The sequence below is a fragment of the Octopus bimaculoides genome, chromosome 12 (genome assembly GCF_046866305.1).
Source record: "Octopus bimaculoides isolate indiv1 chromosome 12, ASM4686630v1, whole genome shotgun sequence".
Taxonomy (NCBI): domain Eukaryota; kingdom Metazoa; phylum Mollusca; class Cephalopoda; order Octopoda; family Octopodidae; genus Octopus; species Octopus bimaculoides.
The window spans coordinates 60,677,700-60,697,699 of record NC_142939.1 but is presented as its reverse complement, the minus strand read 5'-3'; the positions used below and the strand labels follow the sequence as shown (position 1 = coordinate 60,697,699).

At 32.8% G+C, this 20,000-nt stretch overlaps 1 protein-coding gene and 1 long non-coding RNA gene across 5 annotated transcripts in view; one reads left to right on the top strand and one right to left on the bottom strand.

Moving 5' to 3' along the window:
• LOC106880106 (uncharacterized) overlaps window positions 1-20,000 on the top strand; it is a 513,189-nt gene that overhangs the window by 415,348 nt on the left and 77,841 nt on the right. For all 4 annotated transcript variants that reach the window (XM_089361130.1, XM_089361133.1, XM_089361131.1 and 1 more), the window contains one exon: window positions 18,898-18,999. In XM_089361130.1, the coding sequence (XP_089217256.1) occupies window positions 18,898-18,999 (102 nt within the window). The remainder of the gene's footprint in view (window positions 1-18,897; window positions 19,000-20,000) is intronic.
• The window catches only part of LOC149133106 (uncharacterized), a 129,888-nt gene that overhangs the window by 62,923 nt on the left and 46,965 nt on the right, over window positions 1-20,000 (bottom strand). The gene's annotated exons all lie outside the window — the stretch shown is intronic.

Genomic DNA, 20,000 nt, shown 5'->3' with positions numbered 1-20,000 from the left:
CATTATCATCATCATCACCACCACCACAATCGACCGTCTTCTCCTCATCAATGCTATAACCACCACCACCACCACCACCACCATTATCGTCGTCATCATTTTCATTATCCTCAACACTACCACCACCATCCTCTTCTTACTCCTACTCCTCATCATTGCCACCACTGTCATTAGCATCATTGCCATCATCCCCACTGTCACCTCTACTACCACCATCACAAGCACAACCACTGCCACCGCAATCAATCTATTCTTCCTCATCCTCACCACCACCACCATCATCATATTCCACATCAACATCATCATCATCATCATTATCATCCCCATCCCCGTCACCATCTTCTGGCCCTACAACCACTGCAATGTCGTCAGCTGCTCAACTTTGGCTACTCTCATACAACCTCTACTCGGCCATTCTCTCTCTCTTCTCATCAACACTAGTGCAGTTAGAGTGGGGTGGAGGTGACGGTCCACCCCAGGTGGCACTTTTACAGGGCTCTGTTGTAGGCTATAAGCTTGTATAGGCTGTACTGAAATCAAATAATAGTGGGTTTTAATGTCAGGACATGGACACTACTCACCGTTAAATGTCACAATCAATATAATCACTGTGCAATATGTATTTATTGTGGGGAGGCCTGGGCACAGCAAATTGAAGGGCTGCCCCAGGCAACACACACTCTAGCTACACCACTGCTCATCATCCATGTTGTATCCAACACCCTCCTGACTCTACCCTAACCCCTATCAGATAAAAGATAAAAATCCTTTCCAAATCATACAAGCTCATAGGGCCAGTTTCCTAGTTTCCATGGCGCATATATCTTCCCCACTGGACGGGACACTGGTCCATCACAGGATTATTAATTTTTGCCAGCTGAGTGGACTGGTGCAATGGGAAATGAAGTACTTTGCTCAAGAACACAATGCGTCACCCAGTTCAGGAACCAAAACCACAATCTTATAGTTAGGAACCCAACACCCAAACCACTAAGCCCCAAAATATCCTCCTTCTGGAATTGTTTCCCTGCACAATATTTCTGGTAGCCTTTGCAAAGGTTTAAGCACCATATTCACGACATCAACCTCACCAACTTTAGTAGCTCTAGACTACTAGTACTGCCTCTTCCTTGAAACTTAGCAAATAAAATACAAACGGAAATTCTGGCTGTATACATGAAAATGCATGTATGTGTGTATGTATATGCGTGTATATATATATATATGAGAGTATGTGCATATGTGTATATGTGAGTATATAAAGTTTTTGTGGTTATATTTTGGTATATGAAAGTATGTTAGAACCAGCCGTCACTCCACTAATCGTTTTTGGTGCCTATATAGTTATGAGCTGATGTGGAACCTACTCAACTCTCTCATCCTTTGATCCAGTGGCACATCTGCGATGTGGCAGCTGGAGGAAGATGGAGCTGCACCAGCATTCAGCTGGTTCTCACTTCCAGTTGAGTAAACTTGAGTAATGTGAAATGAAGTGCCTTGCTCAAGAACACAACATGCTACCCTGTTCAGGAATAGAACCCAGGATACTATGATCCTAAATGAAACACCCTAACTATCCTAGCCACATGCCTTCATATGAAAGTATGTATCTATATAGATATGTGTGTGTATCTGCATATATAATGTATGTATATATATACATATATATGTGTGTGTATGTGTATATATATATATATATATATATATATATATATATAAATATATATATATATATATATATATATATATAAATATATATAGATATATATATATATATATATATATATATATATATAGATATATAGATAGATATATAGATATATAGATATATATATATATATATATATGAATGTATGTATGCAGTATGTATTTACATGAAGATATGCGTAAGTAAGTATGATGTTTTGCATGCATGTGGCTGTGTGGTTAAGAAGCTTGCTTCCCAACCACATGGTTCCAGGTTCAGTCTCATTGTGTGGCACCTTGGGCAAGAGTATTCTACGATAGTCTTGGGCCAATCAAACCCTTGTGAATGGGTTTGGGAGACAGAAACTGAAAGAAGTTCACTGCATGATTTTGTGTGTGTATGTGTAAGTATGTATGTACAGGTGTATATGTGTGTGTGTGAGTGTGTGTGAATTTATTCTTCTTGTCTTCAGGTTACATCATAGTTGTAAATAAGTGTCACTATCATACAAGCAGTGTCATTCATTTCCAGTCTTCTGCAAAAACATGTCCGGCCATGAGGAATATATGTTACTTGGAAACAGGCACCTTACAGTAGGTGATATTAGTGGCTATTGTTTAAGGCAGCAAGCTGACACAGCCATTAGCATGCCTGGCAAATGCGTAGCAGCATTTCGTCTGTCTTTACTTTCTGAGTTCAAACTCAACTAAGATCAACTTTGCCTTTCATCCTTGGGAGAGAGGAGGAACCAGTAGATTCCATCAACACCAGTTAAGCACAAGGGTCGATGTAATCAACTAGAGCCTGCCCCCAAACTCCTCCCAAAGTTTCAGATTTTGTACCTTTAGTAGAAAGGAATATTAGTGGCTATTGTTTCAGGCAGCAAATTGATAGAATTGTTAGCATGCTGGACAAAATGCTTAGCAATATTTCATCTGTCTTGACATTCTGAGTTCAAGTTTGCCTTTCATCCTTTTGGGGTGAATAAAATAAGTACCATTATTTACATTTGACAGATATTTGTCCTCATCTTCGTTGTTAACACAATGTTTAGGCTGATATACCCTCCAGCCTTCTGCAGGTAACCTGGGGAATTTTCGAACCTGGGTTCTCATTCCTAAGGTATTTTTCGATGTTATTATTATTATTATTATTCTAGTCACTGCCTGGAATCGAACTTAGAATCTTGGGGTTAGTAGCCCGCGCTCTTAATCAATATGCCATATGCCTGTGGTGTAGTGGTTAAGAGGGCGGCTACTAACCCCAAGATTCTGAGTCTTCAAGCACATAAAACTTAAAATATTAGCATGTAAATACTGAGATGAAAAATCCTTTTTGGGACAGAAAAATGCTGTTATTTATAGTTTTATCTGTGCGCTACAAAATCCACTATTCCAAACGAGAATTATTTCACGTTCTCTTGAAGTTTCTAAGTTGTTATTACATCATCAGTTTATACATGCCTATAAAAGTGTGCATGCTTGAATGCGCATGTGTGTGTGTATCCATATATGTGTGTATATATATCTGTGTGTGTGTGTGTGTGTGTGTGTGTACAAATACACATATATACACATACATATAAACACAGACATACACACACACACATGTGTGTGTGTCTATGTGTGTCTGTGTGCGTGTGTGTGTGCATTGCCCACAAGAACACATCTGTATTTGAGTATGAAAGAGAGAGTGAAGGCAAGCATGTGTTTGAATGTTGATGCTTCAACACATATGCATATACTTACACACACACACACACACACACACACACACACAAAGTTTAAATAATTTTTATATTTCAAGTGCAAAGGCCCATCTTCAGAAAAATACAAAGAAACGTGTATTTAAATAGATCCTATTATTTTAGATAGTCTGGTACTTATGCTTGTAGCAGACAATCCAAAATGGCAGGATCTATATAAATGCACATTTCCTTAACTGTATTCTTCATGAGACAGGCATTTATACCTGAAATATAAAGGTTTTTTAAAACTTACTGCATTGTCAGAAGCTATTTTTATTTCCTATTTCATTCATTATTATTTAGGTTGCAAAAAAAAGGCAGTGAGTTGGCAGAACCATTTGCATACCAGACAAAATGCTTAGCAGCGTTTTGTCTGTCTTTACGTTCTGAATTCAAGTTCTGCTGAGCTGGGGGCTTGTCTTTCATCCTTTCAGAGTCAATAAAATAAGTACCAGTAGCTCACTGGGATCAATATAATCTATAAGTCCCTCCCACCAAAATTTCAGGCCTTGATTCTTTAAGTAGAAAGGATTACTAAGGTTGTGGACTGTCAGAATCATTAATGCATCAAACTGTACAGTGACATTCATTATTGTTCTTTACATTCTGAGTCCAAATACCTAACAGGTATTTATTTTGTTGACAAAATATAATACCTGTCAGGAACTTGTTTGATGCAACTGTATTGCTCACTCCCTTCAAAATTGCTAGCCTTGTGTCGCAATTAGAAAGGATTTATGCTTCTTGTTAACCCTTTCGATAGCAACCCGGCTGAAACCGCCTCTGGCTCTGTAGTACAAATGTCTTGCTTTCATAAGTTTTGAATTAAAATCTTCCACCAAACCTTAGTAAAATAAATTCGTTATCATTTAGGAACATAAATTGTGACTAAATTCTTTGTTATATTTAAAAATTAATTGAAAGAAACACAGAGCATCTCAAAATAAATATGGTAACGAGAGGGCAAAGAGCAAGTAGAATCATGTGTTGGACAAAATACTTAAGCAGTACTTCTTCCAGCTCTTTATATTCTGAGCTCAAATTAGAAAGAGATTTTATGGTTATCATATTTTTGTTTTTATTGTTATTTGAGCTGGCAGAATGGTTAGCATGCCAAACAAAATCCTTAGAGTCACTTCTTCCAACTATATGTTCCAAGTTCAAATTTCAGCAAAGTTGACTTTGCCTTTCATTCTTTCAGGATCAATAAAATAAATACCAGTCAAACACTGGGGGTCGGTGAAATTGACTAGCTCCTTCACACAAAATTCTGGGCCCTTTGTGCCTGTAGTAGAAAAAACTATTATCATCATCATCATCATTATCATCATTATTATTGATCCTCAAACATCATTATCATCATCATCATCATCATTGTTGTTGTTGTTATTATTTTTGCCAGCCTTACTTCAAAGAATATGGCAGCTTATAGCTTTCCTTGTTTTAATTAATTTGTCATAAATTTTTTATTATTATTTTACTTAATTGAGATAATTAAATTTCTTTGTCTTAATTTCTGTATTGATTTGCTTGCTTTACTGCCCCCAGCCCCACAACAAAAAAATGAATGATTGCAAGAAATCTGTTTGAACTTAGTTGTAGAAGGTAGCTAGAGAAATGGTTATTTGCTATTGTTGGCCTCTTCTGTTCTGCATGATCCCTTTTTTGTATAAAACCAAAAAAAAAAAAAAAAATGGAAACTATTTCATTACATTACCAGCAATATATATATACATTTAGTTTGAATTAAATATTTATATTAATTATAATTGCATATGTAATTCAGATATATATATATATATATATATATATATATATATATATATATATAATTATACTTGTATATATGAATATTATATACATATATATATAAATTATATATATATATATATATGTATGTATTATACATAAATATAATATTCATATATATATTATACATACATATAATATTCATATACATATGTATAATTTCTATATATAAATTATACTTACATTATATATATATGCATGTATATAAATCTTTATGTATTATAATATATATAAATCTGTATGTATGTGCATGTGTGTGTGTGTGTGCATATATATATATATATATATATATATATATATATATATATATATATATATGTATGTATATGTGTATATATATATATACATATATATATATATATATATATATATATATATATATACAGATATACATGCACACACACATATATATATGTATATGTACATACATATATACATGAGTGAGTGGACAAGTGAAAGAAAGTGGCACTTAGCACTTTTGGTATGGTTTACAGGTATTATTTGAAAGCAGTTTTACTCACTTCCCTGCAACTTAAATTTTCATAGGCTCATAGAACGAACCTAACTCATCAGACATTTAGAGATCAAATAACAGAAAATGAGACAAATTGAAGATGGTTTCTAGATATACGACCTCTATTGATCAGCTCACATCACATGATGCTATTGGCTTTGGAAATAATATCAGATCATATTTGTGTTCTACTTGGTTGGATAGGATGTTGCTAGCAGCTGTCAGTGCTATATCTGGAAGCTGCAGTATAGTTTTAGTAATATCAGTTCATTGCATTTGCCATTACACATGGCAGATCAAGTGGGATCATGGAAGACTAACACTATAGGCACAGGCGTGGCTATGTGGTAAGAAGCTTGCTTTGTAACCATATGGTTCCAGGTTCAGTCCCACAGCATGACACATTTGGTAAGTGTCTTCCACTATTAACTCATGCGAACTGAAGTCTTGCAAGTGGATTTAGTAGACAGCAAATGAAAGAAACCTATTGTATGTATGTTTGTATATATATATATATGTATATATATATATATATATGTATGTATGTATATGTATGTATGTATATATATATATATATATATATATGTATATATATATATATATATATATATATATAAATATTGTAAATCATTGTAACTATTTGCTCTCAATGATATGAATATGTTTAAATATCTAACTTGTTCCTTATGCTTGAAGTCTATGTGGTCATCTGATGAGAACGGTTTTCTTTGTAATGATGTAATGTTTTCATTGATCAGTTAAAGGAGTCACTCAAACCCGGCCATAATGAATTGACACTTATTACATCTTTGTTACTCATTTATATTTTACTCACCTACCCTGGAATCTGTATTTCAGAAGTATTTGGAAAGTATCATACATTGCATGAATATCAGGTGGAAAGAATTCTATGTAGAGTTTGAGACTCTCCTAATATCCTCTTCTGCAACCACATGTACCTGAGACAAAAAATAAGATCTGACATCACGTTCAAACCAATAACACCATATGATGTGAGTTGACCAATAGAGGCCTTACATCTAAAGGTCAGCTTGAATTTGTCTCATTTCCTGTTACTCCATCTCCAATGCCTGATGAGTTAGGCTTGTTCTACAAGTTCACAAAACTAAGTTTCATTGAGCTGAGTCAAATTGTTATTAAATGATATATTTCATATATGCATACATATATCATGTGTAATTCTCCCTATTTTTATTATTTTTATTATTTTTATTATTTAGCAGCAATATCATTGTTTCTTTTCTGTTTAAATTTATCCAAATGCTGTTTTATTATTCTTTGTTTCTTTGGGGTTTTTTTACCAAAATGTTTGCCTAAGTTTTTACTACTTTGCAATGATTTATGGTTTGTTTTTTTGTTTTTTTCTATTTACCTTCTTTTTTTCTAAGTTTTTTTAAAATTTATTATTGATAATATATTTTGCAATGTGCTATTATTATTGCTTATCTAAGGTGGTGACCTGACAGAATCGTTAGCACGCCGGACAAAGTGCTTAGCGGCATTTCGTCCGTCTTTACATTCTGAGGTCAAATACCATTCTGAGGTCAACTTTGCCTTTCATGCTTTCAGGGTCGATAAAACAAGTACCAGTTGAACACTGGGGTTGATTTAATCGACTTATCCCCTCCCCCGAAATTGCTGGCCTTGTGCCGAAATTTGAAATCATTATTATTATTATTATTATTATTATTATTATTGATATATTTTTATTTTAGTTATTCTTATTATTTAGTATTGTTATTATTACTATTATATTTTTATTTATTGTTGTTGTTATTATTACTATTATATTTTTATTTATTGTTGTTGTTATTATTATTATCATTATCATTATTATTATTATTTTAATCATCATCATAATCATCATCATTTGGTGGTCAAAATTTGTTGCTATAGTAAAAGCAAACGCAAAACAGGAGCATCCATTTATCATATTTTAGCTTACTTCTTTATTCCTTTTTTGTTTTTTCTTTTCTTCTTCGTTAGTTATTTCACTGGAGAATTAAAGAAAACAAAGATTTGTTGTCACACACACATATATACACACATACACTCGTGCCCACATACATATATATATTTTGATGTTATATATAATATATATATTTATATTTATGCTTACATACATGCCTGGGTATCTGTGTGTGTATATGTGTCCATGTGTGCGTGTGTGTCTACATATTAATATAATTTATCATATGTTGTATCTCAATATCAACATTCAGTCTGGCTGAATAGTAATCTTTTCAAATTTCAAATTCAAACTCAATTTAATCCAATTCAATTTATTGTTCATCTGTCAGTGCAAATTCAATTTAAAAAAAAAGAAATATTACATCCAAAGTTTCAAGAAAATGTTGGAGGAAAAAACTAATAAACTCAGTTATTATATATATATATATATATATATATATATATATATATATACATATGTATGTATGTATGTATTATATGTATATATATACATATATCATCATCATCATCATCATTTAATGTCTGCTTTCCATATCAGCATAGGTTGAATGGTTTGATAAGAGCTGGCAAACCAGAGAGCTGCAATAGGCTCAAATTATCTCTTTTCACATGGATTCTACAGCTGGATGACTTTCTTAATGCCAACTACTGTCTGAATGTATGTATGTGGCATCTATTTCTAGCATGTGGCACTACCCATTAGTGCCCTTATCATTTCAATTATATTTATATAATTGTATATACTTGTATCAATTGTTACCTATATGGTTTTATTATATATATATATATATATATATATATATATATATATATATATATATATATATATATAGGTATGGCTGTGTGGTAAGAAGCTTGCCTGCCAACCATATAGTTCTGGGTTCAGTCCCAGGGAATGGCACCTTGGGCAAGTGTCCTCTACAATATAGCATTGAGTCAACCAAAGCCTTGTGAGTGGATTTGAGTGGATTTGGTAGACAAAAGCTATGTGAAAGCCCATCATATGTGTGCATGTATGTGTGTGTGTGTGTGCGCATGTGCACATGTGTGTGTCTTTGCCTTTGTGATTGTATTTGTCCCACATTACCACTTGACAACCAGTTTTGGTTTGTTTACATCCCCATGACTTAACAGTTCAGCAACACTACCCAATAGAATGCATACCAGGTTTCAAAACATAAATGCTGTGGTTAAGTCATTTGACTAAAACCCTTCAAAGCAGTGCTCCAGCATGGCCACGGACCAATTGCTTGAACCAAGGAAAGGATAAAAGACAAAGACACTTTATGAATGTGATATCTTTGCATATCCTACATCAAATCAATATCTTTAGGTATCCTACTTGAAATTGATATTTTTAAATATACTACCTGAAACTGATAACATGTATATTTCAATACCAAACAAGCTGAAACTGCCTCTGGATCTGTAGTACAAATGAGCATCTCAAAATAGGTACGGTAGCGAAAGGGTTAAATGTGTTGATGATATCTTTGGATATACTACTAGAAGACCTTATTTTTTAATGTATTACATGAAGATGATATCTTCCAGTCCACTATGTGGAAGTGATATCTCCCAAAATGTGATACCTGATGACAAGTATGTTACTGCTTTTGTTTCAGACATTAAGAGCTGACAAGACTAAATACCAGTAATACACCATATTGAGTGATATATTTGTAATGCCACAATAACCATTACAATCACTGCCACCACCACCACCACCACCACCACACCTACAATGATGTTACAATCATCACCACTACCACCACTATGGGCTATACCACCACCACAACCACCACCACTACCACTAGCACATCCATCATCATGGCCACTGCAACGATCTCGACTTTAGCAAAAAATGCCACCCACCAATCTTATGTAATTAAATTTCTAACTTAAATTGACTTTCTATCAACAGAAACCAATAATTTAACTAAAATATTTTAATTACTTTAAAATCAGATTAAGATAACATTGTTGCATACAATCATAAAACTATGCAGCAGCGAGCAATATTCCCTAGAATTCTTGTTAATGTCAAGCATAATAAACTAAGGTGATATTATACATAAATGTATATATAAATGGAATTTATATAATATATATATAAATATATGTATGTATATATATATATATATATATATATATATATATATATATATATATATATATATATATATATATATGTATGTATATATATATATATATATAATGTATATATGAATATATGTATGTATATATACATATACATATTTATATATATATATAATATGTATATTTATGTGTATATAGATTTGTGTGTATGTATATATTTACACACAATATATATTAAACATAATAAAGCAAGATGATATATATAATGCATATATAAATGTAATTTATATAATGAATATATAAATGTATATATATATATATATATATATATATATATAAATATATATATATATATATATATATATACATGTAATATATATATTATGTGTGTATAGATAGATTTGTGTGTCTATATATATTAAACATAAATATACATATATATATATATATATATATATATATATACATACATATATTTGTATATATGTATGCATAAAATGTCTATATTTGTGCGTATGAGTATGCATATGTGTGTGTGCATGTGTATGTGTGTGTGTGTGTTTGTGTAATATAAATGTTATGCAAAATAATAAATATCAACAAAATCTTTACAATTTCCCCAAAAATGCTGAATAAAATGGGTTCTGCTATTTTTTTCTTTTTTTTATAAATTTTGAAACAAAGATTTTAATGACTCTAACACACTTAGCAACAACACTATATTTTGTTAAAAAGAATACAAATTAATTGATTTTTAAGCCAATCTATAATCAAAATTATTTGGTTTTGTTTTCATATAGAATATTTTAGTACTGTCTTAAATATTTATAGGTTTACATTAATACTTGTTTGTTTTTAATGAGTTTATATATTGTTATTATCATTATTGTTGTTGTTTTGCCCCAGGTCAGCTTGATTTATCTGCATTTTCTTTTCTTACTTATTGTGGGTCTAGAACCAGTGACCTTCAAGTGGGGTCCACGTGACCCTTGGGGTCCATATAAGATTTAGTTGCTAAAAATTATGTGCAGACATGGCTTTGCGGTAAGAAGCTTGCTTCCCGACAGTATGGAGCCAGGTTCAGTCCCACTGCATGGAACAATGCATGGCAAGTGTCTTCCACAATAGCCTTGGGTCAACCAAAGCCTTGGGAGTGGATTTGGTAGATGGAAACTGAAAGAAGCTTGTCATGTGTGAGTGTGTGTGTGTGTGTGTGTGTGTGTGTGTGTGTGTGTTTGTGTTTGTCCCCTTGACAAGTGATGTTGGTGAGTTTATGTCTGTAACTTAGAGGTTTGGCAAAAGAGATCAATAGAATAAATACCAGGTTTAACAAAATATAAGTACTGGGGTTGATTCATTCAACTAAAAATTCTTCAAGTTGGTGCCCCAGCATGGCCAGTCTAATGACTGAAACAAGTAAAAGATAGAAGATAAATCAATCAGTCACATTTCAACAATACCCAAAATATTTTGATCATTTTATTAATACAATTCCAAATAATATTTGATTATAAAAATATAATGGGTTTTTTTTAAACATTAAATGCCTATGAGGGTCCAGGAGAGTAAAATAGGGATGGAAGGGATGCATAGGAAAAGAAATGGCTGAGAATCACTGGTTTAGAGGAAGGAGTGATACACATAACTTTTGCATGCCTTTCTGAGACTAGTGAACTTGGCGGCTTTAATGTGCCATCCACTGAAAAGATGTAAGCAGGAAAAAATTCCAGAGGGCCCGTGTTCTAGGGAAAAAGGAAAGGGCATATAGTTTAGTGCAAAGCCAAGGGTTTTGGATCCCACAAGGGTGACAAGAGGGAAAAAAGGAAGTGGAGTGATTTGGACTGACTGGATTGTAGTGGTATGAGACCAGCAATCTCTGTAGAACAGAGGTCATTATGTGATGTGATGTGATGTGATGGCAGTTTTTCTATGTCTGAAGCTCCTGAGGAAGAGTGGCAAACCTTCAGGTGGTTATCTAAACCATTCCTTGAATGACGGGGTCTGGTGTACTTGGGACAAATATGTAATATTTGGTCAAATGGGTGGGGAGCACGATCATGACTTTTTCCTTCTTTGGCATTTCTCATCTGCTGTTGTTGCACTAACCTTCTCAAATTTGCTTGCAGTTATCTAGCTGTAGTCTTACCACACTTCCCTCTGTGTTGTGTCTCCCTCCCACCCAGTGGGTTGAGTCTATCCCTAAATAGGTGACTGGCTTTTCAGCTGGTCTTTCAAAATCCAAAAAAGGTAAACAGCATGCCTGTGGGCCAGAGGCTGAAGCATGCTAGCTAATGACTGAAAACTAATTACTCAAGTGGCCCTTCTCTGGATGGAGCCCATGTTATCTGTCAGCATTGCAGCTGCACCAGCCTTGATGTAGGAGCACTACTCCATCATGAGACCCACTCAAGCTTTGTAGGATGTCAACAGCCATTGGAAGCTGAAGGTTTTTCTGGTCCTGAAGAGAAGGGCCAGGTTTTGTGATGCAGTCTTAGCAATGTTAAGGATGTGCTTTTCCCAGGAATAATCTTCAGTGATAGTAAACAAATGGGTTCCAGCCATGACTGCCCCATCTTTTATTCAAGCATATAATATCAGATATATAGGACTATATTATCAAATGCAACCTTCTCTTTCTTTGGCTATTATTTCTGGTAATCCAAGTGATCATAGTATGAGTCCTTTACTGTTTTCTTACATCTTAAACATCTTAAATCTATTCTGTAACTGTGTTAGAGTGGATTTTTCATTTAGGGCAAAATCATGACATATACTATGTGGCATGTAGCATTTATTTAATGTGTCCCGTATTAACATGAGGAGGAAGTCAGCTGTTATAGCATTAGCCAAATACCATATGTTAAATACATTCTGAGTTCAAATCCTACTCAGGTCAACATTGTGAGATTTAACAATCATTTTTTGAGTTATTTACTCAAATGATAAAGTACCAGACTAGACAAGTACAAGAGAAGATTCTTCTTTCTCTATGTATATCTCTCTCCCCCTATGTATATATATATATATATATGTGTGTGTGTGTGTGTATATGTGTATGTATATATATCATCCATATTGTAATTTTATATTCACTTTTCATGCTTGTATGGGTTGGGTTTATATATATATATATATATATATATATATATATACACATATATATATATGTATGTATGTGTGCATATATAAATTCACATACACATATACATATATCTACATACATCTATTATTCACATTCAAATGCTATAGATATTGGAATTTAAATTAAATAGGTGACCTAAAAATTAAAATAAATGAGTCCTTTAGGGATTTCTTTTCTCAACATTTATTTTATTTATTTATTTTTTTTTTTTTTGGCAGGGGTTTCAATAATTAGTGTAAATAGACACTTCCATAACTTGCAAACAAATTATTAATTTATCTTGCAGTATCAACAATAGAGAATATCAGTCAAGAAATTTACTTCTATAATTTGGTCCACATTAAAAGAACATTGTTTTATTCTGCACTTTAATTATTTTATTCTTTATTTTGATACTTTTTATTTGTATATTATTAAGTATTTATTTAATTTTTCTTCAAATCATTTTTCTTTCCTTACAAAATACTAAAACTATTTTTTTATGCAATTAAAATTATTTTTCACCATATAGAATTATATTTCGGCCAAACAAGAATTAGACCTTTTTATTATATTTTTGTTATGTTACCATCTTTGATTTTGTTTATTTTCTGTTGGTTCTTTCTGGGGCTTTTTCTTTTTCTTTGTGTACACTTTCGTCTGACCTTTCTTCGAATCATTGATTTTCATGAAGAATATAAACAACGTTCCATATTATCTTTCCAATTATCTTTCATTGATATAAAACAGATATTTCTTTCACTCTGCTTCCCATACAAACAAACTTCCATTACCATACAAGCAAATTCCTAATTTTTATTGCTTTTATCATGCCAACATGGACGGCAAAATTTGAACACAGTTTGATATTTCTATAGAAATCTGTTTAACTAAGAAATATTGCCATTTTTAGTTGCTTTTTTTATTTTTGTGGAGTTTTTTTTTTACCGCTTTGCTGTTGGATATTTATATGATACAAAGATATTGATGAGGGCTATGTGATAGAAATGCTAAACAATTGATCATACAGGGTTCACAGACACTGCACTCGTATCCTCTATAGAAGGGCCATACTGGAATATAAAATTTCCCATTTTCTCAAAATGCCCTCTCTGTGAGCATGTATGTGTATGTGTGTGTGTATGTGTGTGTGTGTGTCTATGTTTTCTTTAATTTTAATGTTCTGACAATTTAAGCCAGTGAGTTACTAGTGGTATTAGTGCAGAAGCTAAAATACTCTCTGCTATACAGTCCATTTCTCTGCTATCTGAGTTCAAATCTTGCCGAGATTTTCTTTGTACTCCAGTCCCTTTCGGATCAAAAAGTTAAGTAGCAGTACTAGCATCTGTTCATCTTCATTATCCTTTCTGTTCTTCTCACTTTCTCATCATCATCATCATCATTTAACGTCTGTTATCCATGCTGGCATGGGTTGGTTGGACGGTTTGACCAGGGCTGGCAAGCTGGGGAGCTGCACCAGGCTCCAGTCTGATTTGGAATGGTTTCTACTGTTGGATGCCCCCCTCAACGCCAACCATTTTACAGGGTGTTGGGTGCTTTTATGTGGCACCTCATAGGCATGTTTAAGTGGCACCACGTGGACACTTCTATGTGGCACACATAAAAGTGTCCATGGGCACTTTTACATTACGTGTTTTTATGTGGCAAAAATGTGGTTGAGCTCAAAATGTAAAGAAGAATGGGATCTACCAGGTGCGAAAACCTCAATTTATGGTATATATTATGAAGGTACCTCTATAAGTTATTCAGGATTTAAGGTACCCAGCACCCCACTAATCACATGACCATAACTTCAAACAGTCATTTCATGATGTCCATCAATAGATTGTTGCCTACCTATTTTACTTTAATTCAAAAGAGAACCTGCTTGACTTGCCAGGAATAGGAGCTAAATATCTCTCAAATCACATCATTATATGGACTTACGAAAGAGAAATTTACACGTTAGATAATGTATAAATTAGATAACATTTAGATAATGTAGTCTGAAAATAGGACAAGATAATCATTGTTAGACAAGATAGTCATGGTTGGACTGTCTTTTTTCATAGGTTTGTTTAAATAAGGCTGATAGTAGAGATAAAATTATAGTAGAGATAAAATTATAGTAGAGATAAAAAGGTAAATACACTGAAATATTTATGTTGGAAAAATATATTTATGAAGTAAAAGTATTTACATAGTCGACCGGTTTCAGTTTTTCGGCTAATCATTACTAAACAGTTAGTGATGATGTTATAATTCTATGCTGCCTTACTTCAATGTTGGTGGGAGATTAGATATTTCCATTTTCACACCAACATCAAATGACTACAACTAATTAAAGTAGCATGGAATTATAACATCATCACAGTTGTTCAGTCATGATTAGCCAAATAAGTGAAACCAGTGGACTATGTAAATATTTTGCCTTGTAACTATATATTTTTTCAGCATAAATATTTCAGAGCATTTTTATTTTTACTCTGTGCTGTGTGTGTGTGTGTGCATATATCTTTTATCTTTTATTTGTTCTAGTCATTAGACTACAGCTACTAATTTCCATGTTTTCAAAACTGCTTAAATGGTAAAACAAAATCCATCCACCTGTATAATAAATGTGTCTGTATCACTCACTCAGGGGGGGAAAAAAGCACATAAAATTGGTTTCACACAGTTTCCATCTACTGAATTTACTCACAAATTATTCATCAACCCAGATTAAAATAAAGTTTTATCCACATAATTTAGTAAGGTTGAGAGGGATTAGAAGGGGTATAAATAATACTAAAAACATGGAAATAAATAATTGGGTTAAAAATTAAATGCTGAAGTGGAAAACAAAATATAAGTGTAAGTGTGGCTTTGTAGTAAGAAGTTAGATTCCCAACTACATGGTTCCGGGTTCAGTCCCATTGCATGGCACCTTGAGCAAGTGTCTTCTACTATAGCCCTGGGTTGGCCAAAGGATTGTGAGTGGATTTGGTAGACAGAAGCCCATCACACAAGTGTGTGTGTGTGTGTGTGTGTTCTTTTTGTTTGTCGCTCACTACCAATTCACAAACAGTGTTGGTTTGTTTACATCCTTGTGTGTATTTAGCTGTATCAAAATTTGAAAGGATTAGATATAAGTCCAATGTAAATATTGATAGAATTTTGGGATCATAACTTCAGATCGGTAAGTAATAATTTTTCAGGGTATTTCAACTCTAAGAGACAGTTGTTAGTAATGTTGCTGCTGCAGTTTTGCTTATTTAACTTTGCTGAGAAAAAGAGTTCATAACTCCAACTAAAAACATTTGTCTCCCCTTACACACACTTCTTGTTTTGACACCACACTTCCTGCTTAACACAAACTTTTAACCCTTTTGTTAAACCTAACACAACTCTCAACTCTCATGCATCCTTATTTTTCCAACCATTATATACATGAACTACCATTGAAATTCAAAAGCTCAAAGACAATATAATGTATTGGTATAGTTATTTTTTTATATATTATTTTCTTCATTTTGTACTTCTTTGTAAAAAACATTTTCATTCTCCTTCTTGAAAATATGCTTCCAGTTTAGCATTCTGCCTTATTCTTCATTTTCCTATTATTTCTCCACGTGCAGTTAACACATCCCCACTATTTACTCACATATATATATATATATATATATATATATATATATATATATATATATATATATATATATATATATAAAAGTGAATATGTGAAGTATTATTAATGTTAAAAAAACAGTAATAATGAGGTGGCTAGCAAGACTTCTACCTAAACAGGTATAATATAAAATATTTGAAGACAAGTAGAATAAAAATACTGCTTGCTAAAAATTTGATAGTTTTCTCTTTAAATAGAGCAGGACGTTTAAAGTTAGAAATGCACCTGAGTTGACGTAATGAATATTTTAGAAATAGATGTTAAATACTGTGTCCAACTGAGGATTGCAAAGCATGTTTTATTATGCACAGCATGAAGTCAATTGATATTAGAGTATGTATTAAAACTGCCTTCAAATTCCATCCTGAAGGCAGGCCTATTTTTTAAATATTCATTACATTGTTTGTGTGTGTATTTATCATAGAATTGGTGGTTTTTTGAAGATTTCGCTTAAATTTTTAGCAAGCGGTATTTTTACCCTTATTGTCTTCAAATATATATATTGTCAATATTTATTTATGTCCGAAAGAGAAGCGCACTCTAAAGAATAGAGGAGTATTAAAAGTAATCAAGTTAATGTCTAGTCATAGAGTGACCAATGGTTTCACATACACGGACATCTTGTCAGACTCTTAGACTGGACATGAATTTAATTGGTCGACTTTGCCTTTCATCCTTTTGGGGTCGATAAATTAAGTACCAGTTGTGTACTGGAGTCGATCTAATCGACTGGGCCCCCCACCCCAAAAAGTTTCAGGCCTTGTGCCTAGAGTAGAAAACAATATATATATATATATATTTGTCTAACCCATGCCACCATGGAAGGCAAATGTTAAACAATAACGATGATGATGATATATATATATAAATATATATATATATTAATAAATAAATAAATATATATATATATATATATATATATATATATATATATACATACACATACATATACATACATACATACAAATATCTATATATATGTATACATAAATAAAGATATATGTATATATGTATATGTATATATATATATACACACACACATATATATACCAATAATGTCTTTCTCTCTTTCTCTCTCTCTCCCTCTCTCTCTCTCCACACAGACCTATAATCTCTCTCGCACACTCCCTCCCCATATACACCAACAATTTCTCTCTCCGTCACCACTTACCAAAAATATCTTTGAAACCAAAAGCCCACATAAACTTTAAATTTTCTTCTATTCTTAAATAATCATGGACACATTTATTCCTGGTGGAAGCAGAAGAATTTTGGACAGTTATCATATGAATTCTGCTTTCTATGACTTTGACAAAGTTTAGAACTATACAAAGCAAAAATCAGGAAGAATTTTTCAAAATTGCATAAATTCTTCCTTTTTCTTCTCTCTCAGCCACACAATGGGTTTAATTATTAAATAAAGAGCTGTAAGGCCTCAATGTTATGATGTTTTCAACCTTATTGGTATCTATCTTTTAACGTTTAACTATCTGGCTGGTTCTGAATCTATAATTATATCTTAATTACCACTAATTATTCGCAATTTATCAATTAGTTCTCTTTGACTGCCATGCCATCTCTTTGCCTGTAAATTATTTTTTATTAACTTTTCAAACTATTGTTGACTTTTAAGCATTTTTGTTATCATGGATGGTGTTGAAGATTGTGATGGTGATGGTTATAATGGTATTGATGGAAATGGTAATGATGATGATGATTAAAATGACATTGATGATAAAACTGACATTGCTGGTGGTACATCAACGACGACAGCATGATTGACAACAACAAGAATAACAACAAGAGTGACAATATCCATAGAGTTGACAATGATGACTAAGATGATGACACCAGTACCATTAGCACCATTGATGATGATGATGATGATGATGATGACAAAAATGACAGCAACGATGAGGACAGCAACAATGACGATGATAATGTTGATTTTATAATGGTAAAGATTATATGATGATGACGACGACAATGACAGCAATAATGTGGATAACAACAATAATGATGATGTTGATTATATAATGGTAAACGTATTGGTAAAGATGATGATGATGATGTTGATATATGATGATGATGATAATGATTATTCTGGTGATTGATGTTCATATTGGCAACAGTGACATTGATTATGTCAACGATGATGTTGATGATGATGATGTTGATGATTTTGTGACAAAGATGCTGACATTTACAATAATAATGATTCCTTTCCTTTTCTTTGTTTTTTTTCTTTTTTGTTTTACAGACCCAGGTCCAAATCCAGGAATTGGTTACTGATATGCACAGCAATCAAAGTTCTTTGGAGAAAAGAGTCACTAAATTAGAAGAGAGACTCACATCACTCCAGGTAGTACCCCTACTTCATCCATTTTCTGTCTTCCCTTTGTTTTGAGAAATAGAAAAAAACACTGTATCACTGTATCAATCAGACTATATTGAATGTTGTCTGTTATACACTGCTGGTCACAATGCACTTCCTCACATTGTTATTACTTTCAAATGAAGCCACCCCATTGGTTGGATAGGCAAGTAGGCTGGCCAACGTTCCCTCTGAACAGAATACAACTGTTCAGGGCTAATGTTTCACATTTTAAGATGATGAACCCATAAATGGAGATTAAAGCATTTTTCTGTAATAATGGTTCCAGCCTTGATTCATCAGATAAATGGTTAAATCAATTCTAGTTATGATCATCCACTGATTTGAAAGTAGAATTTATTTTAAACTATATTCTTCAATATGTCCTTTCAGATTTTAAAGATTTATGAGAAATTTAACTGTTATTTCTTGTAAGTCAGTGTCTCCTCTCTTTCATTCTTTCTCTTTTCTCTCTCTCTCTCTCTCTCTCTCTCACTCTCTCTCTCTTTCTTTCATGCTCTCTTTCTCTCTCAATGGCTTCGCTGCTTTTGTTGTTGTTTTTGTTCTTGTTGCTCAGTACGAGATCAGCTCTGATCCAACCAACATAGTCAGACCTGATCCAGTGACCAGACATAGTCAATTCTGATCCAGCCACTGTCACTGAGTCTAATGGAACTTCTCCATTCGAAATATTATAAATAACAAAATGTTTTCACCCATCCTATCTTCACAACATTTCTCCAGATCCAGTTTAACATCTCTTCCTTCTACAGCTTCCTCTACACATACCTCACATTTGAAGGTAGCAGCCACATTAGTTAAATACCGTCTCAAATTACTGCATATTTGATGAATCCATATTTACTGTTGTTTACTCTAACATGCTTTTTGCATATTGCACATGTCTACAGAGTTAGAGGACGTTATGTCCTCATTCTAATGCTACTGATATGACGGATCTTAAATTTGGGACGCAGTGAATATTTGTC